The following is a 27,618-nucleotide window of genomic DNA, read 5'->3' as shown; positions in this document are numbered from 1 at the left end:
TCTCTTCGGAAGCAGATATTATGGAAGTCTGCTCCACGAAACCCTCTCCAGCACCTCTCTGAGGCACTGCATGAGCCTGAAACCTTCTATGTCAACCCTTTAAGGCTTTGCGCAGCCTCTATGGCCCTCTGCGTCACTCACGCAAGCCCTCTGCGCAGTCACTGCTAACCTTTGCGTGGCCTCCTCTAGCTTTGTGTCTACCTCTCTGCCTCTGCGCTAGTCTTCCGACACTATCTCTGCCTCTCTGCTATGCACTCACTACCCCTCACTACAACTAATCACTGGTTCAATTTCTCTTAGCAAACCCTTCTCTAGAAAAACAAACTGGCTGATCACTTCGGTGTGTCTCCAATTGACCCTCAAGCCTCCTCTTATACTTTTTCTATTGAGTCTTCAACGACCGAGATTACATCTCTAATCAACGGCTAAGATTAGATTTGGCTTGATCCATGTCATTTAGAACCTTTTAACCCAGTTTTATATTAATACCCATTAATATTTTTATTTTCCTAAGTTTAGACTTAGGAACCCATTAAAAATATTAATTATTTTAATATCTCCTTCACCAGGCAAAATTTCCCCAAACCATTTCTGTGTCTTGGAGATCTCATGTGCTTTAGCCTCTCCACCAATTTTCATGGCTAGAGCACATCCAATGCTACCCCAAATCAACAATGAGGAACTATTTGATGACGGACCATTTCTTTGTGGTGGACGTTCTAGGCACCAATGTGGTGCTTGGCGTGCAGTGGCTCTACTCTTTGGGGCGTGTTACCACCGATTGGAAGAATTTGGAGATGGAGTTCACGGGGCCAAATGGGAGGCCAGTTTTGTTTAGAGGCATGCATTCATATCCCCAACAAACAATATCAGTGCACAAGATGGAGGCAAACTTGAGACATGGGGATATAGAATGGGTTGTAGAGCTCTGGATATCTGATGCAGGGGACATGCCCAAACCACCACACCTAGATGTTCAGACCAGACAGATACCCAGTAGTGTTTGGAGACATCCCACCGAGGCAACCACCTGATAGGGGGTTTGAGCACACCATATGGTTGGAGCCAAGGGTATAGGCAGGACCCAATATAGGCATCCCAAGGCCTATCGGGATGAGATTGCACAAGCTATCCAGGAGTTGCTGGAATTTGGGCACATTAGGCCCAACTCTAGCCCCTTCGCTTCATCAGTTGTTTTGGTGAAAAAGAAGGATCCTACATTACGAAAGAAGACCCTGAAGAACCACTACCCTGTTCCCCACATAGATGAGCTTATGGATGAACATAGAGGAGTTAAATACTTCTCTAAGATAGACTTACACTCGGGGTGCCATCAGTCTCAAGGGAGGGATCAAGACATCCCTAAGATAACTTTCAAATGTCATTATGGCCATTTGAGTTCCTGGTTATACCCTTTGGGCTAACCAACGCACCGGCTACCTTCCAGTCCTACATGAACCATGTGTTCCGCAAGCAGCTACGCATCTGGGAGGAGCAACAGTTCTATGCGAAGATGTCCAAGTGCGAGTTTGGGCTGACTGAGATGTTCTACTTGGGACACATTATTAGAGAGGATGGAGTGCAAGTGCATGAGGAGAAAATTAGAGCCATCTAGGACTGGCCAGTTCCTTCGAATGTGACCAATTTGTGGGCATTTGCACATACTGCAGGAAATTCGTAAAGGGCTTCTCACAATTAGCAACACCCCTCACAGATCTAACTAAGAAGGGGGCATTCACATGGATAGATAGAGCACAGGCAACATTTGAGCACCTCAAGGAGGTGATGAGCAGTTGTCTAGTGTTGTCTTTGCCCAACTTTACACAACCATTCACCTTGGAGTGTGATGCATCAGGTGAGGGCATTGTTACAGTCATGTCACAGGGAGGCCATCTAATAGCTTTTGAGAGTCAGAAGCTCCTTAATCATGAGAGGCTTTATTCTATCTATGACAGGGAGATGCTAGCCATCATCCATGCATTGGCCAAATTCCGACAATACGTGGTGGGCAACAGATTCAGGAAGAAGACCGATCATAACATTCTTCGCCACTTTTGGGAGTAGAAGGGCCTCAATGAAACGCAACAGAAGTGAGTCAGCAGGGTTTAGGCCTACGACTTCAGCGTAGAGTATGTCAAGGGCAAGAAAAACATAGTGCCAAATGACTTATCCAAAAGGCCCTCTACGCTTTCACTCATGAGCATTCGACATGACTGGAAGGCGCAACTTTTGGTGGAATACTCTAAGGATCAACAGGCGTGTGAGATCCTGGATGGTACTCATGGGGATGAGTGCTACAGGGTGATGGCCAATGTCATTTACTACAAGGGGCGCATATATCTTGTGCTTGTTTCACAGTTGAGGGAGAAGATTCTCCATGCAGCGCATGATTCACCTTTCTCAAGACATCAGGGGTTCCTAAAGACCTACAAGATAGTCAGGAAGTGTTTCACTTGGAGGTGCCTAAAGGGGGACGTGTTGAGGCATGTGCAAGAGTGTGAGGCCTACCAGAGGAACAAGGGGAAGTTGAGTCATCCCTCCGGGTTACTACAGTCGCTTCCCATTCTGAAGGGGAAGTGGGAGAGCATTTCGATAGACTTCATCACCAAACTCCCTATGGTGCAGTTCCGTGACTATATATATGTGGTGGTGGACCGGTTGATGATGTTTGCCCACTTCTTTGCTATCCCCACCAGGTACACTACTTCGCAAAGTTGCAGAGCTATTCTTTAGGGAGGTTTTTTGGTTGCATGGTCTTCCCAAGGCCATAGTCAGTGGCAGGGACAACCGCTTCATGGGGGCTTTTTGGTAGGATCTCTTCAGGATGGTGGGCACAGAGCTTACTCCTAATACCAGCTACCACCCCCAGACCGATGGGCAAAACGAGATAGTTAACAAGTGGCTGAATGGATACTTGTGGAACTACATAACAGGGCAGTAGCAAGCTTGGGTGAGATGGCTATGGGAGAGTACTACTACAATACTACCTATCACATGTCTATTGGTATGTCGTCTTTCCGAGCCTTCTATGGATATGATGCTTTATCTTTTGCTAACCTTGTTTTCGAAGACAGCCGGGCCCCAAGGGCCAAAGATTGGATACAGAAGAGCCAAGACATCCTTAAGGCTCTCAAAGATAATTTGCAAACAGCCTAAAACCAGCAGAAGATGTATGCAGACAGGCATCAGGTTGAGAGGCATTTTGAGGTGGGAGACTTGGTTTTCTTGAGTCTCCAACTATACAAGCAATCCACGCTAAAGCAGAAGGGGGTCGAGAAGCTACAACCACGATTTTATGGGCCCTACAGGGTGATCAGGAGGATTGGTGAGGTGGCATACGAGTTGGAGCTCCCACTTGGGAGCAAGGTGCACAATGTTTTCATGTCTCATGCCTCAATAAGGTATTGGGACAACATGTGATAGCAACTATTGAGCTACCTCTGTTGGATGATGATGGGCATCTAGTTCTTGAGCTTGAGGCTATTCTGGAGACCAGGGAGAGGAGATTGAGGAGTAGAGTCATCAGGGAGTTTCTGATCAGGTGGAAGAACCTGCCCGATGAGGATGCCACTTGGGAGGGTGAGCAGATACTTCAACACCCATCACTACAGTTGCTTGAGGGCAAGCAACAATTTGGCGGGGAGGTTTGTGATATTCCCACTTAACAAATATTGCTAAGTGAAATATCAATTTTTCTCAATTTTGACATTTTTGGTTTTGCACTTAGGAAAAGTGGGTTGTGGGGTCCCACTTGCAATTTTGGGCTAAGGAAGACTCCAACATAAGGAAAAAGGGTCAAATCGAATTGTTAGCGGTTGGTGGGGGCCACCCCCAATGGGAAATATACACCCCTTAGACAATTCACACTCTTGGGGGGAGAAAGGAAAACGGGGGTCGATGCACGAGACCTGTTGACTGCTCTGTGTCAACGACCCCATAGCAGTACACCGCTTTTTTCGCAAAAGGGAGCTATCATGTTCGCACCTTTCAGATTTCATCATCAGCTGACAGCTTTGTTAAAGATGTAAACCCATTCTACATGGTTATAATGTAAATGATCTTAGTAAGACCGTCATGTATGTAACAACCTAGGTAAATATATATTTTGATGACGATTTCTACCTTAAGAGGTTTTTTGTCTCACTGATTCATTTGTGTTTCTAGACACAAATGATCGGCAAAGTTTTTCCCTCCAACCTCACCCCAAAGTTGGGGTGGATTTTGTCGTCAAGATATTAAGTGAATCCTAGTGTTTTTTATCGAGTCTTTGTAAAAGTAATTTGAGAATAATCCTAGCTAATTGGCTAGATTATTTTATTACAGATTACTTGGTCTACTAGATCATATTTTGTGTCGCAAAAATGGGTAAATGTTGAGGGTCTATAGTGAACGGGTGTTCCCCCTTCATGTATTAAATTGTAAAATCTTGTCTCTCATAGTTAGACACCATGGCTAAATATTAGAGGGTTGGAAAAATTATTAATCCCCTCATCAGTCAATTAATTAAATTTTCTGGCAAAATTAAAATTAATCATAAGCCAAAAATTTAATTAATTTTGTGTCTTAGGTAAAATTAATTTCTCCAAGGGTGAAATTCGTGGGTTTTAAAGAAGTTAATTTTTGGAGGTTTCCAACCAAGAGAATATTGAGGAAATCAAGAAATTTTGGACCCTTGGCCCTTGGTGGTTAACTCAAAGTCAAATTTTGAAGGAAATTAACTCAAAATAATTAATTGAGTTAATTAAAAATCCATTAAATGATAAATTCGATTTTTCCTCAAAAATTAAACAATTTCGACGGTGATGATTTTTTTTTGAATTAATGCAAAAGTCTTCGGGGTTTCAACGTGCGTTGGTGTTCTTCTTCATGAATTTATGGTAACATTGTTTTAATCTCTACTTAATGTTATGTAAAAACTATCAATCAATAGCTCTTTTAGAATAATCTGAATACAAGTATCTTATTCAGTTTGTTGGATCTGGGGTAACATTCTTAATTTTGATCAAAGTAGCAAATATCTCTATTTCTTTAGAATTTCATTGTTGTTCTATTTCTCTACTTTGTTTGATGGTTGATCTAGTGTTTGCGGGAGATCTTTCAAGTTTTCATTGAGTGTTTGGGGATAGTTCTCAGTTGGATCAGCCAACTCTCAACGTATATTTTCTGAAGAGCCCACTTCACATAAGCTCCAGGACTTATCTTAAGATTAAATTTTTTCTGCAAGGTATTTTTGGGCTAGTACCTCTCTAAAATTTCATTTTTTTATTAAATATTTATGGAAAAATTGATAAATCTAGCTATTAAGAGCCTTAGATTATCAGATCTGGGAGCAGAGTTGGACTCATACTCCTCAGATCTGATAGATCTACCATCTTTGTGCATAGATCTGTAAATTTGTTATATAGATCTAGAAATTTTTTCTAACTTGGGTTTCTTGGGTTTCATTTATTTTTGTCTATCTGGGTTCTGGGTATTTTTGTTTTCATTTTTGCAGGTGCAGATTCGAAGGAATTTTTTTTATTTGAAACCAGATCTAGACCCTGGAGGGTAAGATCTGGCATCAATGCCATTTTGCAGGGACATTATTCAAAATTATTTTCAGTCTGGGGGGTTTCAAACTCAGATCTGAAGTTATTCTGAGAGCAAACTTTAAAGAATAAATATGTTGGCTTAAACTTTAAAATTTTGGGCAATTTTTTTTTTGGATTCTTGGGCTACCATTTTCCGCCGCATTTCTTTGGACATAATTTGATATTTTTTCTTCCTCCTCTCTACTACTCTGTTTTTCCTCTTGCCTGATTTCTGCCCTCTTTCTACTTGCGTCTTCCCTTTCTTTAACCCTCTGTGTTTTATTATGTAGTCATTGCCCTCTTCCTTCATCATTGTTCTGCTTGCATCCTCACTGCCCAAGCTCTCTCACAGCTCCCTATTTCTCTGCGTCTCTCTTTACCCGCGACCCTAACTTCTTGGCCTGCACGCAAATCTCCCTTTCCTCCCTTCTCCTTTCCTCATTGCATTCCCATTCTTCCATATGCTATTGTCCTTGCGTTCCTCGAGCTCCTTCGAGCTCTAATCCTCAGCCAGCTCCGTCGTCAACTTGCTCTCGTTCCATTAACTTGCATCAAACAATTTCATTCGATTTCTCTTTTTCCTTTTCTTTTTATTGTTTTCTTTGAAATTCGTTAGGGTTAGAATTTTTTATAAAACATTTGATTTTTTTTATTAGTTTGCTTTTACAATCTTTTAAACTTTTGATTTTTGTTTAACTTGAAAACAAAATCTTTAAATTTTGATTTTAATTTTTTTTTTTTAGTGTGTAACTTTGATCAAATTTTATATTTTAATTTTTTGCTCCTTTTTTTGTTTGTTTTGATTTTTTTATGATACTTTGATTTTCTTTGATATAAAAAACAAAAAATTAAAAATATTGTGACTTTGATATTTCTAAAAAAATTAAATCAAAAGAGAACTTTGTGCTCTCACATTAAAAATTTAAATTCAACTTTTAATGTGGCCTTTGGCCCATTAAAAATTTAATTCTTTAAGACTTTTGATTTCATTACATTTGTCACATTAAGAAACTTAATTTTCCACATTAAATTTGTTTCATAAAACTTAGCACATTAAAATTTGCCTAAGGAATAATTAAATTTTTAATCTAAAGTTCCTTCTTGGGATTTTTTTTGTGTTAGGGGTTTTGGGACTTTTAAAATTCGAAGGGGAAAATTTTGAGGCATTAATTTTTTTTTTTAATTTCTCTATAGTCAAACACGTTTAAATAATTTTTAAATCATCTCTAAAGTTTGACTATAGGAAAGCAATAAATTTTTCTAGATTTGGGTCACATAAGAAAAATCATTTTTATTCTGGAATTATTTGAATTGCATAGCATTTGAATTTCATGGTTCTTCATGGTATTTAAATTTTCGAAATTTAATTGCTAGAGTATTTTGCATGCTAAGGTTTTGAGTATTTTTGACATCTATCGAGATTGTTTGTCGTTTAATTAATTCTAAGCGTGGTTTAATTACTTGAATTATTTGATGTTTATTGCATGTTGAATATTTTGCGAATACTTCTAGTAATTATTAAAGTACTCTGTCATGGAATTGCGATAAATTGCATATCTTTGGTTTCCTAAACTGAGTATTTTTTGAGCATCTGATATTAAATTGTGAAGAAGCTTTTGTTCTCTTTGAGCTATAATTGTATTAAAAAGGCTTGAAGTAAACTTGTGGTTTAATTGTGATATTTCTAAGAGTTTATCTTTCAATCTTTCTCTAAGTATAGTGAACATTTCATTTTGGTGATTAAGATCTTTGATAGATTGTGACATAAGCACTTTTCATCATTGTATCTAACTTCATTTCATCTTCTAATCATCTCGTGCATTTATTTCCAAGCACAAGCTTGGTCGATAGAGAGATAGATACCCATCCATCTTTTCTTGAGAAGCCTACTTTTAATAGTACTCAAAACGGTGACCTTGCAGTCGTTAGAGCCACAACTCTCTGCAGCGCCGGAGGCACCGATCGAGCATATTAGATTTTCAGGAGAGGTATCATTAATCACACCTTAGTGTGCTTCACCTTATCTTCTCTCTGCCAATTACTACAAAATCAAGCTCAATATAGAAATGATCGAAGGGTTAAAACTTAGATAGGCATTTAACTAAAATTAACCAAGTTTCTTGCATCTCACATTAGTTTTAGGATTTGCACTTCATATAAGATAGTTATTCATCCAAGTAGCAGTTGCTAATCAATTACTTGGTCCTAAATTTCCTAGCAAGATTGTTGACTCCATAAGGCACTGGTATCAATCGTTTAAATCTAATCAAATCCTATAAGTCTTGCTAAATCTTAATCAAGTACTTGGTCGCTTCACTGTGTCTCCCGAACTGGTTGGTTCCCAACTAGTTCTCCTTCATTCCATTTCCATAGGGTCTACCCCCCTTAGCCTGTTGTAGGGAGACAACTTAAACGGAGAGATTGGGGATCAAGGTGACAACCCCCAATCTAAGTCGTTGTCACGGTGCCTAGACATTATGTACGACAACAGGACCCACAAGGAGAAATAGAGGCTCCAAGATAAATAGGAGAAGCATGCATCATTTTGGAGCTTTTGAACCTTTGACATTCACACTCACCTAACACGCTTGAGCTGTTGAGCCAAGTCTGCAAGTGTTGTTTAGCACACAACATTTTCATGCAAGAATCTCACCCTACCTTCGGTGGACTTCGAGTGTCATCCCAAGAAGGTGATCTACATTTCATTGGGAGCTAGCCCAGGTGTTTGATCAGGCAATTTGGGGGATTATTACAGCAGACTGGGCACAATAAGGGGAATACGCACTACTTAGGAAAGGTAGTTATGGAGCAGCATAAACATTGAGGTTTCCGAGAAAGACTTGGACCATTATTTGTTGAAGATTTGGAGGGATAGCCAGGCACAATTCTGTGGGAGTTTTGTTGTGGCATTCGTTCATCTTCAGGGACTGCGCAAAGGTGCTTTTTGGTTCATCTTCAGGGATTGCGCAAAGGTGCTTTCTATGCCACACGTGGGAGCCAAGGGGATGGACATTTGGGGGTTGAACTGAACTGAGACTTGTGGAGGCATCCAAAGGGGATTTTTGCTAGCCTTCGCTGACATTTTGGAGGATTCAAGCAATGTCATTTCCAGGTGGATCGAATTACCCAGTAGTGGGAGGAGCACGTGGAAATTGGGGGTAATTTCAGAGGTTGGAACTAGGCCCAACCCTTTCTAGGTCTTTGTGGGTTTCTTGAGGAGAGGTCAAGGTTAATTTCTCAGAATTTTCTGAGCACTCTAGAGGGGCCAAACAACAGCTTCTTTCCAGCCAATAGTGTAGTTTTCCAGGGCCAGTGCAGAAGCAGAAGGGGTAGTACCTTATATCAGTTGGGAAGCATAATTTCTCACTTAGGATTTGTCAAGCTTGCTTAAGCAAGCTCAGGTGCACACACTCCATTCAGATCTATATTTACCTCTGGCATATATAATAAATGGCTCAATTCTACGCATTTCTTGGCTAAATTTGTGGGTCACTTACTACATCTTGAATTTTATGTGTTGCATGTACAATTTTGCTTTGTTTATCATTGTATTTCCTAAGTAGGAATATTACATAGGGTTTCTGTGGTTTCTTAGATGTACTTCTAGGGTTCTAGTTACAGACCCTATTTTTCTTGATCTAACCCTAATTAGGGTTTTAGCAGAAACACCAGCCCTAGGGTTTTGATTTCAAGCCCTAGGTTTTATCAATTTAACCCTTGCTAGGGTTTTACCACATACCATAGATTATCTTCTCAAAATTAGATCTCCAAACTCTAGAAGTCAAGAATTAGGGTTTCCTTAGAGAGATCAACCAATTAGGATTAGGGTTTTCACTTCTAGGGTTAATTCAATTTAAACTAGGGTTTAGAAACCCTAAGTACAAATAGTCTTCAAAACTGCACATATATACAAACCCTAGCAACTTTATAGCAATTTTAGCTCAAGAAGAAAACCTTTTTTTCAGACTTCAACCCTCCACTTCTTCTCTTTCCTCTCTACGGTATTTCAAACCACAATCAATCAAGTGTGTTTATCCAAATGAGCTTCATCTTCCATTTATTTGTACATTCCAGAAGGGGTGCGAATAGACATGTCCATTGGGGCAAAGCTGTAAAGTTTTGTAGATGTTCTATGCTAAGAGCAATTTCACTTTTCTCACAGCAATCATACAAGTAGATAAGCAAAATGCAGATAGAACATATAAGCAGATCTTACAGAAGACAAATCAGAAACAAGAAAAATGTATGTGTTTGTTTCGGCGGTCAACAGGATGCTTCAACCAGCAAAGTCTCCTTTGGTCAGCCAGCCCAGCATGTGTCACAACAACCCTCCAACCAGTAGATGAGTCAACCCAAGTCAGTTCTACAAAAGTCAACGCTGTCCTGAAAAGTCAACGCAGGGGCAGCAAGCTAAAAGTCAACACAGTAGCAAAACGGTCAACCCTTTGACCTCGATTTTTGTGCCAGGTAGTATGGCCTTCAAAAATCGAATCTCCCACAAGTTTTCAGCTTGTTTGGACCAAGCATTGACCAAAGTCAACGCTGGTCAAACTTCTGCGAAACCCTAGCAGCAGAAACCCTAGCAGCAGAAAAAATCCTCTTCGTCCTTCCCACGTGTGGCTGAAATTCGTCCTCCAGGTAGCTCGTACTTTTTAGGATGAGAGAGGAAGATGTGAGTTGTGTTATGATCAAATTCTCTCCAACTTTTCCTGTATATATATATCCATCAATGAGGGTGTGTGACACATCTGTTGGGCATGTGAGCCTACATTACAAAACTGGCTGACCTTTGCACATGTAATTTATTAAGAATAATAAATTCAAAATATAAGTTCTGCTCATCGGATTAAGACTATTTTTATATGGATTTTACACCTCTCAGAAAGAGGAATCCAACAAAAATATTAGCCTCTTAATCTGAGCATCAGAACATGGAGTTTGGACCTAGTTGTCCAAATTTAACACTCTCTCTCAACTAGGGAGAACTCCATCTATTAGTGCAATTAACATCGTGAGTCATCCCGCCGAAACTTGCTTTGCTGGCTTCTTTATTTCAGAACAGAAGTGGGTCAGTCACAAAGACATCATTCCCCGACTGACATAATCAGTCCAGAGGTCCCAGACCTCACAAATCTTGATCCCAGATCAAGTGGTTGGACCATCCATCCTAGATAGAGAGTATGGCAATCTCTGATGCGTCCATCAGTCTTTGCTAATAGTCTCTAGCTTTTCCACACCTCATTGGCCAAATGAGAGGTACTTCCCATGAGCCCTGAACTCAATGGGTAGGATGCATACGGGGCACAGATTAAATGAGTGGCGAACCAACTCAATAATCACAAGGGTGGGGCAGAAGCATTATGAGTGCTTATAGCTCCGAGAAGCTATCCCCAAAGCCCCCCAGAGCTCCCAGAGCTCATCGTCCAACAGGACCCACATCATAGGGTCTTTCCACGACACCAAGACTCTCATGGAAGGTTAGGAACTTGACCTTCCCCAAGGGCTTAGTGAGAATATCTGCAACCTGCTCATCAGTTCCTATATGATCGAGCCTTACGGCGCCTCGCTGTACCATATCCCGGATAAAGTGGTACCTGATATCAATATGCTCGGATCGGTCGTGGAACACAGGATTCTCAGTCATACGAATCCCACTCTGATTATCACAGAGTATTACAGTGGTATCTAGCACATGTTGGAACAGCGCACTAAAGAGCTTCCTCAACCAAACTGCTTCACAACAGGCCATACTAGCAGCAATGTATTCGGCCTCCGCGGTGCTCAAAGCCACCGACTTCTGCTTCCTGCTCATCCATGAGATCGAAGCAGAACCAAGATTGAAATAGCATCCAGATGTGCTCTTACGATCCACCACACTGCCAGCCCAATCGGCATCAGTATATCCCCGGAGTATCACACTCCCGGCAGTGTATCTCAGCCCATGGTTTATCGTGCCCCGAAGATATCTCAAAAGATTCTTGGCACCAACCCAGTGAAAATGATGAGGCTCAACCATCTGTTGACTCAAAGTATTCACTGCAAAACATATGTCCGGACGGGTGTTCACTAAGAACATCAAAGCTCCTATGAGTTGACGATACTCAGTAGGATTGGCCAAGATAGGCCCTGCAGCGCTGCCACTCAACTTCTTAAAGTTGAGTTCCATTGGTGTCGACACGGACTTACAGTCCACCATCCCAAATCTTTCCAGAAGCTTCACAATATACTTTCCTTGAGAAAGGAAAATCTCTCCAGGTCTCTGCCAGACCTCCAGGCCTAGGAAATAGTGCATCAGTCCTAGGTCTTTCATCTCGAACTCAGCAGCAAGCTCCCTCTTACATTGATGAATGAGAGGGTCATCACCTGTCAGGAAGAGGTCGTCCACATACAACACTAGAATGAGAGGCTTTCCTTCCTCAACCTTAAAGTAAAGGTTGGGATCAGCATTGCTTCGAGTGAAGCCCAGCTTCATCAAGTAACTATCCATCCTCTCATACCAAGCTCTGGGTGCTTGCTTTAACCCATAGAGGGCTTTCTTCAACCTGCAGACATAAGAGTCTCGATCTTGAACTTCAAATCCCAGAGGTTGTTCTACATACACCTCTTCCTTTATTGCACCATGCAGAAAAGCAGTCTTGACATCCATCTGATGAAGACTCCATCCTTGCGTAGCAGCAAGGGCTATGATGGATCGGATGGTGGTATATCGAGCCACAGGTGCAAATATATCGTCATAGTCAATTCCTTCCTTTTGAGAGAAGCCACGGGCAACAAATCTTGCCTTAAACTTTTCAGCACTCCCATCAGATCCATGTTTAATCTTGTAGAGCCATTTAGCGGTGACAACAGATTTGTCCTTCGGTCTCGGGACCACATCCCAGACATCATTCTTCATAATAGCCTCATATTCTTCATGCATAGCATCCTTCCAGACTTGATGCTTGATGGCTTCTTCAAAAGATCCAGGTTCAGATTGTATAATAGTACTCATGGCAGCTAGATACCCTTGGTATCTACACGGCTTCTTGCTTTCTCGGAATGTTCCCCTTGGGGCAGCATGACCCTCAGCATCTTCGAGGGTGTCCCTGAGCCATGATGGCCTCTTTCCTAGAGAAGGGGAAGGATCAATAGGGTCCATTGGCTCTTCAACATCAGGCATAGTCTCATCCTGGGGTTCTTCCAGATTTCCAGGTCTTTCTTCATGGTTTTCTTCAGATCTAGGAAGATCTACTACTTTCTTCAGGGAAGCATCTTCGTCAAAAGTGACATCATGGCTTATCTCTACTTCCCTTTGACCAGGTACATAGACTCTATATGCCTTAGAAGTCTCACTGTAGCCCACAAACATTCCTTTCTTCCCAGTAGCATCCAGCTTACTTCTCTTTTCTTTCGGCACATGAAAATAGACAGGACATCCAAAAATTCTAAAATGTGAGACATCAGGTTTCTTACCAGAGAAAACCTCTTCGGGAGTTTTGGAGTCCAAAGCGGAATGAGGGCATCGGTTTTGAATGTACACAGCAGTATTTGCAGCTTCTCCCCACAGAAACTTTGGAAGACCCTGGTCACATAGCATGGCACGGGCAGCTTCCACAATAGTCCTATTCTTGCGTTCAGCAACACCATTCTGCTCAGGAGTATATGCAGTGGTAGTCTCCCTCTTAATGCCAGCTTCTCTGCAAAAGTCTTTGAACTCATTTGACTCATATTCAGTGCCATTGTCAGTCCTCAAAATCTTGATCTTCTTTCCGGTCATATTTTCCACCAAGGCTTTGAAGGTACGGAACCACATGAAAGCCTCATCCTTCTTCTTCAAGAAGTATATCCAGGTTTTGCGAGAGAAGTCATCAGTAAATGTCATATAGTAAGAACATCCCCCCAGGGATGTTACAGGCAACATACCGGAAAGATCAGAATGGACCAGTTGCAATATCTCAGATGTCTTTGTGACACTTGAGGGGAAAGATCCCCTTGTATGTTTTCCTTCAGCACAGCCCTTACATACACCTTTATGATTATTTCCAAAATCAGGCATCCCTGTCACCACCTTCCTTGCTTCGGGAAGAGCCTTGTAATGAAGGTGTCCAAATCTTCGGTGCCATAGTTCGGTTTGACGGATAGTATCACAAGTCATAGCTCCCAATGGACTCCCTCCAACCTGGTAGAGTGTACCAACTCTAAAACCAATTGAGATAGCTTCCTTGAAGCTCTTCTTCCACATGAGTACCTTTCCATCAGAGAAAGTTACATTGAATCCTTTGTCTTCCATGGCAGATACAGACACAAGGTTCTTCTTCAATTTGGGTACATAGAGTACATCTTGTAGATGGAGGACTTGTCCTTGAGACAAGTGGAGGGTCACAGTCCCGGTCCCTTTCACAGGATAAGTGGCATTATCCCCAAGGGTAATTTCTAGATTAGTATCCCTTTCAACCATGTCATAAAGTGCTTCCTTGAATCCGGTGATGTGTCTTGAGGCACCACTATCGATTAGCCAGACATCCATAGTGTCGGGCGGAGATGCAGCTGAGAGAGCAGATATTAGAATATACTCATTTCTTTTATCAACAACATTAGACTCCTCATACCTGGTATTTCTGGTCCTTTTAGAAGGTGGATGGTTTCCTTCAAAGTGAGCCTTCCTCTTTCCTTTGGATTTGTCATTTCTTTGATTCCCATTCCTTCGGTTGTTGTTGTTGTCGTCACTATCGGGAGAATTCTTCTGGAAGGGGCATTCTCTAGCATAGTGTCCAGTCCTATGGCAGGTGAAACATTTACCCTTCTTCTTTTGAGTCTTAGTCCTTCCTTTGTCCTTGGAACCACCAGAGTTCTTCTTTCGGGAATGAGCAACATAGGCAGCATTTCTTTCATTATCAAATTCCTTCATCCTTGTTTCTTCTTGCATACATCTAGACAGAAGCTCATCAAAGTTAGGGATGGTATTATTGTTGAGAATGGTAGTTGTGAATACTTGCCATTCATATGGAAGTCCTCCAAGTGCGGTGAGAACCATCTCACGATCAGCTATTGTCTCCCCAATAGCTAGCAGATTGTTCCTGGTTTCGGTCAACTTCATAAAGAAAGTTTGAATAGACTCGTCTCGGCCCTTCTTCATATTCTTCAACTTGTTCTTGAGGAATAGCACTTGGTTCACATTGTTTACTCGGAACATAAGTATCAGTTTGTCATACATCTCCTTGGATGTGCCTAGTTCAGATATGTAGGCAACCAGACTCTTATTTATGGATTCCCTGATCAGCAGTTTTGCTCTGATTTCTCCCTTCTTATACTTGTGTTTAACAGCAGCAGAGGCATTTGATGGAGGTTCTTGAATCTTCCCTGTCACATGATCTAGGAGATCATGATCTTCTAATTTGAGATCTAATAACATCTTCCAGGCATGGAAGTCATCACTTCCAGTCAGCTTGTCATTCTCCCTGAATTCAAGCTTAGAGGAATCCATTTCCTTCGATGATGATTGCTATAGATAGAGTTTGTCTTCACCTCAGCTCTGATACCATGTAAAGTTTTGTAGATGTTCTATGCTAAGAGCAATTTCACTTTTCTCACAGCAATCATACAAGTAGATAAGCAAAATGCAGATAGAACATATAAGCAGATCTTACAGAAGACAAATCAGAAACAAGAAAAATGTATGTGTTTGTTTCGGCGGTCAACAGGATGCTTCAACCAGCAAAGTCTCCTTTGGTCAGCCAGCCCAGCATGTGTCACAACAACCCTCCAACCAGTAGATGAGTCAACCCAAGTCAGTTCTACAAAAGTCAACGCTGTCCTGAAAAGTCAACGCAGGGGCAGCAAGCTAAAAGTCAACGCAGCAGCAAAACGGTCAACCCTTTGACCTCGATTTTTGTGCCAGGTAGTATGGCCTTCAAAAATCGAATCTCCCACAAGTTTTCAGCTTGTTTGGACCAAGCGTTGACCAAAGTCAACGCTGGTCAAACTTCTGCGAAACCCTAGCAGCAGAAACCCTAGCAGCATCCTCTTCGTCCTTCCCACGTGTGGCTGAAATTCGTCCTCCAGGTAGCTCGTACTTTTTAGGATGAGAGAGGAAGATGTGAGTTGTGTTATGATCAAATTCTCTCCAACTTTTCCTGTATATATATATCCATCAATGAGGGTGTGTGACACATCTGTTGGGCATGTGAGCCTACATTACAAAACTGGCTGACCTTTGCACATGTAATTTATTAAGAATAATAAATTCAAAATATAAGTTCTGCTCATCGGATTAAGACTATTTTTATATGGATTTTACACCTCTCAGAAAGAGGAATCCAACAAAAATATTAGCCTCTTAATCTGAGCATCAGAACATGGAGTTTGGACCTAGTTGTCCAAATTTAACAAAAGCCGACTTGAGATGTAGGCTGACTTGGCATCTAGAAGGGTTTTTGACCCAAAATTACATATTTAAAAATTATTTTTCCTTTTTGTTTACAATAAGTCCAAATAGGTCTTTGACTCTTTTCACTAAAAAAACCTAGAAGCATGAAGAACATGCTTGTCTAGAAAAATAACAATAAATTTTCTTTTTCTTTTTCTTTTCTTTTGTTTTTTACATAAAATACATAATAGTACAAATTATGAAGACCAAAACTAGTTACATTCTCCAACAAGCCTGCCCCTATAGACACGCCACTTGGGCTTATTCAATCTCTATATATATGCCCATTCGACCTCATCACCTGCCAAGAAAATTCCGATCACTTATTCATCTGTTCATCCACAGTAAGATGAATTTTGGGCACCTCCTTTTATCCTTTGTACATGTGGGAGGTTTTCTAAAGGCAACAGACCAAGATTCATTTTCTGGGCAAACCAAATTTATGGGCAGACTTATTCTCTGAGGCAGAAGGCCGAATTCCTAAGGAAGAAGACAAATCTCTGAGGCAGAAGGCTGAATTTCTGGGCAGATCGAGTACTCCTGAGGCAGATCGAATCTCTAAGGAAGGCCGAAAGTTCCTATGCCAGAATTTCTGAGGTTACTTATCACTGTTTGACCAAGTCAGCGCTATATTTGGTTATGGTCAACTCGACCTTGTTTTTGACTAAAAAGATTGGATGTATTTCTTGTTGAACTGAACAATTTCTCGAAGGAAAAGGTTGTTGCATTTTTCCCCCACGTGAGTTTCCCAAGGGTAAAATATTAGTGTCTCTTGTTTGGCTCTCTTTATGATCCTAAAGTCATAAATGTTTTTTTCTTTCTCTATATAATACTACCTAAGCACCCACGGGGGATTTGAACTGGTGACCTATCGCAAGGAGTGCCTTAACAGTACACCCATTCACCATCAATCCAAAGCCCCGTGGGCTAATGTCATAAATGTTACTATTGATGTCTTCTATGTAATTGCTTGATGATGAGTGAAAAATATGAAAAAATTTAAATGATTAAAAGTAATTATCAGATTAGAATACCTATGAAAAATCAACAGAGAACAGAGGTGCTGACAAACATCAAGAGCGCTTAGATAATTATAACATTGGATGGTAATATAGGTTCATTACCATGATCCAAGGGTGTGAATACATATTATTTTCTAACAATCCAAATAAAATACTAAAATTCACCACATCGGGAAGATGCCATGTCATAGTTACTAGTAGTAACTAGAACAGTGTAAAAGAACTTGAAGTTTCAAAAACCAGAATGAATATAGTAAGAAATGTTAACATTTTGGTGTCAAAGGTTGAACATACCCATAGTTTGAAACAAACATCCATGCTGACAGGAACTGTGCAAATAAAAATGGTGATAGCAGATTCATCGACCATTAGTCCATAGTGTTCCAAAAGCATCTCTATTAGTGTATGCCATCCTGACTCAGAGTGATACCTGTACCATCATGTAGATGCTCTCAATCCCCATTTGAATATTCATTTTTTTTCCATAAAAAAGTGATTAGTTCTTCCTAATATTAGCCAGTATTACCATTTCTTAAAACAAATCAGAGCAATGGGAATTGACTAAGTTATCCTCTTTAACCCACAAGGAAAAATTTGTTTTACTTAAAAAAGAATAATAATTACATGTAGATTCTAGATAAAGAAACTTTGTAGGACATCAATACTAGAATTCAAGGCAAAAAGAAAAAGAAATCAAAATACAACAGAGGTTCCTGGTTGATCTTTAGAAGACATCAGCATTACATGTAAGTCTTGGATGTAGTTATAATTGAAAATAGATTAAGGACATGATCTCGATCAGAGCACCTTGGTAGATATCTCACTATGGCAAGAGAACTAAGAGGCCTAACTCATATAGTGCATTTTCACGCAAACAGAATAACACTACAAAACACGAGAAGGAAAAAAAGTTGCCATCACCCTATAAACAATCTTGCACTAGGTTACTGATTATAATTTATCATTCTTGTTACCCCTGGTATGGTATGAGGACTTTCCCTTGTGCTTCTCATCACAATATTGGTGATTTTCAGAGAGTTGCAGCTATGATGGTGATGGAGCATTTTGGCATTCTTGGCATTGAGAATATTATTCCCATTGGAGCGCCCTCTTTTGGTTTCATTCTTATGGCAGTTCAACCCTTATTCTTCTATGGATTTCAGCAGCCTGTGAAGATATTTTGAACAGAAGTCAAGGCATTAATTCCAGATGGTTATTGGTGTGGGGGTTGAAACACTCAGATTTCAACAACAGGACTTTACATAATAGGAGACTGCCAACAATGCCAGCAATGGGAAGGGTAATATCCTTATCCCTAAACTCATAATGATGATGCATACTTTCCAGCATATGAAGTGCATTATTTCAGGTTGCAAACCAAGACAAAGGATGCTGCCTACAGCACTATTTTGGGCCTGTATATATTGTGATTGAGACAGAAATTTGAGGAATATTTGTGAACCAGATCAGCAGAAAGTGGTAGTGTAATGTCCCAAATGAAAAAAAATTGGAACAAACCCTTCCCAAAAATTTACCATTCACTTAACAGAGAATTGCCATGTAAAACCAAGACACCGGAAAAACAATAAACCCATAAATTGTACAAAAATCTCATTAAAGATCACAACATGAGAAACAATGAGAAATGCAACAACAAAATCCAGCTTTATTATATAGAAATATATATGCCACTACAATAGCTGGAAACGGCCCTCCAAGATAAGTAATAATGCTGATGCCAGCCTCCAAACTGAAACAGGAAATCAATCACTACACCTGTGGATTTTGAATGAATCCACCAAGGGGAGATAGATACTTGCCCAATCTCACTGAATCACCTGAGGGCTTCTGTCCTGGGGCTATTGCTGAAGTAGAAAACCGGGTTTTCAAACCTCTCCACAAGAAGAAAACACAAATCCAAGATGTCTCCAAATGACCTCCTCTTCTTTTATAGATCTGATGGATAGATTTCCAAGCCTCTAGCAGCGTCTTTTTTTATTATTTTATTATTATTCTAGAAGCTCCTCCATTGACTTTATCTTAAGTGACATTTTGATTTTATTTTCCTTAAGTCACTTTTGGCCCATTTCCTCCAATTAATTATTTTCCTTAATTAAATGACTAATTAAAGTCATTTTTAATTAAGGAAAGTGGTAAATCGCCCACCGTACTATCTTCGGCCACTGGCAGTCACTTCTCAGCATCCCATCCTGCAAATCTTCTCATTCCGATTCCAACGAGCTATTACACTAAGGTGTTCTATCAAATATTCCTCTCGGGATGCCACCTTGAGCGTAATTAATTAAGTTGTGCCCAATAATAACCCGTTTTATGGGAATTATCAGAAAGTCACGGAACCAAAAACAAGATGTGAAGAACTACTCATTATGATGAATATGCCAAGCGAATGCCATTGGACCCCATAAAAACTCCTCAAAACTCCATCGGGACCCTTGATGACATAAACCTGCTCCACTGACCTGGCCATCTCCTGCCCTGGAAATCCACCCTGGCTGTACTATGGAGAAAAATAAAAATGGGGACATTACAATCCTCCTGCCCCAAGATTGCTTGCCCTCAAGCAATCTAAATATGTGGACTAATCTGGTGACCCAACGCAACTAAGACCCAATGCCCGGATCCCATACAAACCATTTGGTGATGCTCTGCCCCTATGTCAACCTACCATGAACAGAACCCTCAATGCCCAGATCCGAGACCAATCTCTAACTAAACTTGTCGTCAACAAATCCTCCTGGATCCCAATGCCACCAAGAACAAGTATCAAGGCTTCAAGGCTCCTGCTGTGCTATAACTCCAACCATGAATGTTGCTCCATCCACCACATACCAACTCATCACCTCTCTCCAATCCAACCCTTGGCATAGACCAAGGTCAATCTCATCATGCTGATGTTGTGCTGAAATACTGATGAGTGGCCAGCCTACATCCTGCTGCCAACTGAAGCATGTAATATCCCTCACCTCTAAGGGCTCCTGCAATACAATGCTTCTGACTAAAAATGATACTCCATCAATAGGCATTAGGGGAATTTTGAGGTCTAAAATGGGCCTCCTAAGAAAAATATACAACCAAAATAAACTTTATAAGAACCAATAGAATTCAAGATGATGAAGTCAAACATGGGGGATGATTCACCATTTTTGGAGTAAAAAGGTAAAAAGTTTAAAAATAATAAAATAATAAAACTACTTTTTCAACTCGTATATTAAACTCATCCCCCAAAGGTTTTACTCAAATTTCGAGAGGGAGTACTTGTTGGATACAAAATTTAATTCCTCATCCAAAGAGTACCCATGTTGCATACTTTCGATACACCCTGCTACATGAAAAATGAGAAATACATGAAAAAGCGTGATTGCAATCACGTTTTTTCATGTATCTCATTTTTCATGTAGCAGGGTGTATCGAAACTTGAAAGTATGCAACATGGGTACTCCTTGGATGAGGAATTAAATTTTGCAATCACGTTTTTTCATGTATTTCTCATTTTTCATGTAGCAAGGTGTATCGAAAGTATGCAACATGGGTACTCCTTGGATGAGGAATTAAATTTTGCATCCAACAAGTGCTCCCTCTCAAAATTTGAGTAAAACCTTTGGGAGATGCGTTTAATATACGAGTTGAAAAAGTAGTTTTATTATTTTATTATTTTTTAATCTTTTTACCTTTTTACTCCAAAAATGGTGAATCATCCCCCATGGTTGACTTCATCATCTTGAAACCAATACAATTACGTTTTTCATGTATTTCTCATTTTTCATGTAGTAGGGTGCATCGAAAGTATGCAACACGGGTATTCCTTGGATGAGGAATCAAATTATGCATCCAACGAGTGTTTCCGCTCAAAATTTGAGTAAACCCATAGGGAGATAAGTTAAAAATAGGAGTTGAAAAATTAGTTTTTTTCTTTTTTCCCTCTAAAATTTGATGATGTAATCTAATCTTATTTTATTATTTCCACTATTAATTTATAATTTCCTTAGGAAGCCCATTTTAGAGCTCAAAATTCCCCTAATGGTACCAACCCATGATCTCTTGCCAATCCAATGCATGGACACCTGCGTAGAGAACAAGTCTACTAGGCTGATATGGGTCCCTACTCAATTGATGATGCGTTATTTGGTCAATCACCCAGATCTGTCTAAGGAAACCTGCCCCTCACTCTATAATAGGAAAAAAGTGGGCAAGATGTGTTACAAGCCCTGTCTATGTACTCCTGGAGAGGGATGCCCTCTGAAAGTAGTGCAGCTCTGTCAGCTGCCTGTGCAAGTACCTGCACCTCATCAGAGGGTCGGCCCAAAGATGGATGCACCACCATCTCTAAAAGATCCACCCTCATTTGGCTAAAAACTCCATGCTCATCCAGTCTAAAAACCTCCTGCAAAACTATCCCGTCAGACCCTCACTCCTCTTAAGGACATATGTTTGCAAACACTGCCACCCTGCTAGCTATCTATACATCTGTCTGTGCCTCATCAATGGCTGACCCCAATGGTGGTTGCTCATCCTTCACCATCACGGGCTCAATATGAACCTCCGACTAGCTCTCCCCAGAAGGCTCATAACGCATACTACGCACATCATCCTCCTTAGCTGACTCATGCTCCACCATATGTTGCTACTGCTGAATCACCACTGGTGACTCATCGTCTTGAATGTCACCCATAGGGTCCACTGACTGCTCATCATATAAATGAGGCCTGTTGTCAACGACTCTACATGACTCATGCTCCTCAGAGGTGTCCTCGTTGAACCCATGGACTCGTCTAAAGAAGAATCCTTTCCCTGAAGGTCAGAAGGAATCTCCGCCTGCCCTACCTCTGTCGTCTCCTCAGTGTCACTCAAGCATGAGTGGTCAGGTCCCCAAGGTCCTCTGCAGAGAAAGCAAAGTCCCTTCCTCCTCAGCTCATTCCTATTGTAATATCCCTAAGGGAAAATTAATAGTAAATAATCAAAGCAAAATAGACAACACATCACAAAAATCGAAACAGACAATCAAACCACGAAAATGCTTCCACTGTTGATTTTTGGTATCATCGGATGTGCTCTAGCCATGAAAATTGGTGGAGAGGCTAAGGCACATGAAATCTCTAAGCCCCAGAAATCGTTTGGGGAAATTCCACCTGGATGGGGAGATATTAAATAATTAATATTTTTAATGGGGTTCTCAAGTCTAAACTTCGGAAAATTAAAATATTAATGTGTATTAATATAATATGGGTGAGAGAGTTCTAAAATATTAATGTGTATTAATATAATATGGGGCAGATCTAAAATTACTCATTGATTAGGGACTTAATCTTGGCTGTTGAATCGTCAACAGGAAAAGTATAAGAGGAGGCTTGAGGGTCAGTTGGAGATACACCAAGTTGATCAGTCAATTCGATTTTCTGGGGCAGGGTTTGCTGAGAAATCGAGTTAGTGATCTGTTGTAGCGAGGGGCAGTTCGGCAGGAGGCCGAGAATACATATCAGAGAGGCAGAGAAAGTGCCAGAGAGACAGCGTAGAGCCTAGGAAGGTTGACGCAGAGGCAGCAAGGGTTGACACAGAGGTGGCAAAGGTTGACGCAGAAGACACAAAGGGCCAAGAGGCTAATGCAGAAGCCACAGAGGTTGACGCAAGCAACGCAGAAGGCTGCAGAGCTGATGCTGGGTTGAAGAGGCTGCGTTGAGGTGATTTCGTGGGCCAGACTAGGAGCTGATCAGCTGACGCAGAGCCATAGGAGGGTGACGCAGTTCTAGAAGATAGCTTGGAGCATCTTTCGTTGTCCAGCTAAGGAACAGTTGAAGATGTTGTGGGACCAATCATCCGGTTGTTGACTAGCAGGAATATCTGTCTTCGAAGAAAGGTAGTTCTGCCAACAAAAATCTCTGAAGGGTGAGCCATTTCTCGCACCCTAGTTGTATTCAGAAAACTCCATAATTATTAATAATAAAACCCTCATATTTGATGCACCAGTTTTTCGCATTGGGTTTTTCCGGGGACGATTGTCCAAAAATAACGATGTCCCTTGTGTTGTCACAGTTTATTTCAGTCATTAATCTATATTTGTGACGGCTACTATTGTGTTTATTTCAATGTTTATATGATTAAATAAATTGTTAATGTAAAGAAAAAGTAGGAGATAATAAACCAGAAATAGCAATAGGGACTTCTGATGTGTTAAATTCATAAATTTTCACATGGTATCAGAGCGATTACAGATCACAAGAGGACTGAAGACGTCAACAAGAGAAAACTGAAAAATTTGCAGTGGAAGCAGTTTTCCCGAGAGACAACATTGTTCTAGAGCTGAAGGAGCAAGAGAAGAGGTGACGCAGAGGCTCATGTAGAGCCTGCGTCAGCATTTCGAGCCAGGAGGGTGGCCAACGCAAAGGCAGAGAGGGGAAAATCACGCCTACGCAGTGCCCGGTCATCTTTCTCATCCAAGAAGGATTGATGATGTGGCTAAGAGGAGCATATTCAGCCCAAGCCGTGATTGCGTAGAGCCTAAAGGGCTCAGATTCTTCATTTGTCGGGGCTAAGGGACCTGCACAGATTGTGATTTGAGGAGTTGGTGGGACGTTGTTTCTGCAGAACAGTGTCTAAGGAGACAGAACCAAGGTACAGGGAATCACTACCTCAATGGATTTCTAGCTAAGTTGCACGAAACGGGGAAACGAAAACGAGTTTCCGAAACGGGAAGCGATACGAAACGCGACCTCCCCAAATTTTGGAAACGGGGAAACGCGAATATATATATATATATATATATATATATATATATATATATTTAAAAACTATTATTATATATATGTGCAATCATAAAGCATTAATGATACATTTACATTATATGATTATAATTTACTATATTTAAACATTAAGATTAAATTTACATCACATTTACTCATGAGTCATGAATGATCACATAATGAAAATAAAAATATAGGAAAATCCAAAATCAGCCTTTATTTATATTAGTATATGAGGTTGCAAGTACAATAAAGACTATAAGGTTGCAAGAACTATAGAGACAAGTCACAAAAGACTAATCCTCATCATAACAATCCTCATCAAAAATAGAAGCACCACAATGCTCAACAGTGGATGGTAGTGTTGAAGAAGATGATGCACCAATTCCACTTCCAGATTCGGCCTCAATATTCAGGGCAGCAAGAGAGAGATCCAAATCAGGATTTTCTGCATCCACATCCCATTCTTTAGAAGGACCACTGTTGTATTCTGGACCCCTACGAGATGCAAGGCGAAGGTTGGAGTGCACATAAACAAGATCCTCTGCTTTCTGTGAGCCCAACCTATTGCGCTTCACAGAATGAATAAAACCATAAGTGCTCCAATTCCTTTCTGCTGATGAAGAGCTTGCCACTTGTGAAAGAATACGAATGGAAAGGTTTTGCAAATGTACACCATTTGCTCCATGACAAATCCACCACCTAACTGGATTCATGGTGCTTCTCTCCTCCAAAGCTGATATATCTGCATAATCATCTATTCCTGCAGCAAAACTGGCAAATTCCTCCTTTACCTCCCTATGTAGATGAGAAGGAAACATTCTCATAAGGGCTTTTTTCACCCCAGTAGCCACCTCTCTATCCTTATGGGGTGCCTTCCTCTTCCCATTGCTTTTAGCAATAAGCTCCTCATCATAAAATTTGGGGTTCAAAGCATGTGCTAAAGTGTGCAATGGTGTATTGAAATTGTTCCACCTATCAACAATGATTTTCTTTATCAAACTAGCAAAATGATCATCAACATGAACAAACAAAAGTTGTGGAGACTCCTGCGAAATGATTTCCATAGTTTTCTCAACCATGGAATCCATGCCATCATATACCCTCTCCCAAGAAAGGTTGGTCAGTGTCAGCACTCCGGAGAAGCTCAAATGCAGGGGTTGTGAACTTTAGCAAGAAATCTACCTTGCTCCACCAATCCTCATAAAGGCACAATCTACGCACCATAGATCCCCGCTCTGAATCTGCTTGTCTCCACTCAATCCAAAGTTGACTCACCACCATAGAAACTAATGCATGCTTAACCTCAACAAGGCGGTGCAACATCACGAAGTTTGAGGCATATCTTGTCTCAGCAACTTTTAACAACTCCAATTTGGAGTACTCTCGAAATATGGCCTGAGACTGGTGGTGGTTGGTGATGAATTTGATAATCTCCCTTGCTTCCCCTGTGAGTTCCTTTATCCAGGAAACTTTGTTGTCGATCTCCTCTAAGATCAGATTCAGATTATGGACAATGCATGGTGTCCAAAAGATGTGGTCATACCTCCCCTCAATAATTAAACTTGCAGCTTTGCAAACCAGTGCATTATCCGTGATAACTTGCACCACCTTGTTAGGCCCTATTTGTTCAATAGCTTTTATAATAACATCAGCAATGTACTCTGCATCTTTCACCTCTCCTGAGCAGTCTTCTGCCTTGATAAACATTGCTCCTTTGGGGGAAGTGGCAATGATATTTATCAATGGTCTGCACCTCATATCTGTCCAACCATTTGAGACTATGGTAACCCCAGAGCTACTCCAGGAAGAACGAATTGGAGCTAAAATGTCCTCCACAAGGTCCTTCTCATTTTTGAGAAGCTGGGTTCTGACTTTCTCATAGTTGGGCCCCTTGTACCCTTGAGGAGCTTTATTAACTGCCCTTATCATATCTTGCCAGTAAGGAGAGCGAACAACATTGAATGGGATACCACATGCATAAATGCACCTAGCCACTCTGGAATCAGTTTCTTCTCTTGCTTGCACATTCACCAATCTAGCAATTCTGTTATCCTGAACTGAAGGGGATGCCCCTCGGCCTCTAGTATTTTTGGGTGCTGGTTGTTCATGTTGTTGAGTGTGACCAGCTCTCCTCTTTCTTGCTTCAACTACAATCCTTGGCTCAATGTTAGATGGAGCTTGAGTAAGCTCATCATGCCTTCTCTTAGTACCATCCGCCTCATCTTGCTCTCTTTGATATGCCCTCCTTGCCAATGGATCTGATGTTTTTGTGCAACCTGAAATCCCCTGTCCTCCTCCATGCAATAGATGCGCCTTCACTCTTGGGTAGGAGCCCTTGTACGTATTATAGCAAAGATTGCATCGCCATTCCCATGAGCCACCACCTCCACATCTTTGAAGCTTTGTCACATGCCTCCAAAGAGGATAATATTCAGCCCTTGGGTTGGCCCTAGGGCTTGAACTTGCAGCTACACTTTCGCTGGAAGCCATTGCTGCAAAAATAAATTAAAAAAACAAATCTGTAAATAAAAAAAGTTAAATAATAAAAACGTTTTTCATATTTTTGGCTGTATAAACCCTAGAAAAATTGAAGAAATAGTAAGAAAAAACTAAGAAATGAATGTGGCTTACCCAAATTAATTTTCTGTGGCTGAAACTACCCTAAAATGCCAGAAAAGAGGAGAAATATGGCTGTAGCTGAGCCAAATTTGCTACAAAAATAAATTTAAAAAACAAATCTATAAATAAAAAACGTTTTTCATATTTTTGGTTGCCTAAACCCTAGAAAAATTGAAGAAATAGTAAGAAGAAACTAAAAAAATGAATGTGGCTTACCCAAATTAATTTTCTGTGGCTGAAACTACCCCGAAATGCCAGAAAAGAGAAGAGAAATATGGTTGTAGCTGAGCCAAATCTGCTGCTACTGAAATCTCCTGCTGAAATATCTTTCTCTTGCTGCTGAAATCTCTTTCTCCTGCTACTGAAATCTACTTTGCTCACTGCTCAAAACACCCTAGCTGAAACAACTGCCAGTCTCCAAGAGAAACGACTTGCTGAATAGTGTGATGAGAGAATGAGACAAACTGCTCTTTTATAACTTTAGAATAGGCTTCTAGAATTTACCGGAAACCTAAAAAAAATTAAAAAACAAATTAAAAAAAAAAAAATTAAAAAACAACACATTACAACTGGGAAACGTGGCTTGTACGGCCTGGAAACGCGTTTCTGGCCGTACTGCCACGTTTCCGTTTCGGGAAAAGTGGCAGTACGGCCGGAAACGCGTTTCCAGGCCGTACCGTACGCGTTTCCCAGTTTCGTTTTCGTTTCCTGCCTGAAACGACCCCTCCCCTCACGTTTCCTGCAACTTAGATTTCTAGCCAAGGAATCCAAATCTTGTTGAAATTTCTAAGTATTACCCATTATAAATTTTATATGTATTCTCTGGTTTATTTCTCCTATTTGTTAATTACGAACAAGTTATTTAATCATATAAATACCGAAATAAACACAATACAGTCTCAAACATCTACAGATCAATAGCTGAAAGAAATTGCAAACACACAAGTGACACCATTATTTTTGGACAACTCGTCCCCGGAAAAACCCAACTTGGCAAAACGGTGCAACAATTCTAAGGGTTATTTAATTATGCAGTCTTTCCTTGAGTACAACTGGGTGCCAAACTGGCTCACCCGACAGAGAAAATAATCCGACAGTAATACCTCTCTATTTGGAAACAGATATTCAGAAAATCTGCCCCACGAAACCCTCTCCAGCACAATTGAAGCTTACTGTTAGCCCGGAATCCTTTGCGTCAGCCCTCTGAGGCACTGCGCAGCCTCTACCGCCCTTTGCGTCACTTT

General features: G+C 40.7%; 1 protein-coding gene across 1 annotated transcript in view; it reads right to left on the bottom strand.

Moving 5' to 3' along the window:
• Positions 1–27,618, bottom strand: part of LOC149168568 (protein DAY-LENGTH-DEPENDENT DELAYED-GREENING 1, chloroplastic-like) — a 281,952-nt gene that overhangs the window by 18,780 nt on the left and 235,554 nt on the right. Inside the window, exon 6 of the mRNA XM_089428314.1 lies at positions 17,292–17,427. Coding sequence (XP_089284440.1) covers positions 17,292–17,427 — 136 coding nt within the window. The remainder of the gene's footprint in view (positions 1–17,291; positions 17,428–27,618) is intronic.

This window comes from Pinus tabuliformis, chromosome 4_2 (genome assembly GCF_031772625.1).
Source record: "Pinus tabuliformis cultivar Carrire ecotype Pingquan chromosome 4_2, CPIR1, whole genome shotgun sequence".
Classification (NCBI taxonomy): domain Eukaryota; kingdom Viridiplantae; phylum Streptophyta; class Pinopsida; order Pinales; family Pinaceae; genus Pinus; species Pinus tabuliformis.
The sequence above is the reverse complement of the archived record's forward strand: the minus strand, read 5'-3'. Positions and strand labels throughout refer to the sequence as shown.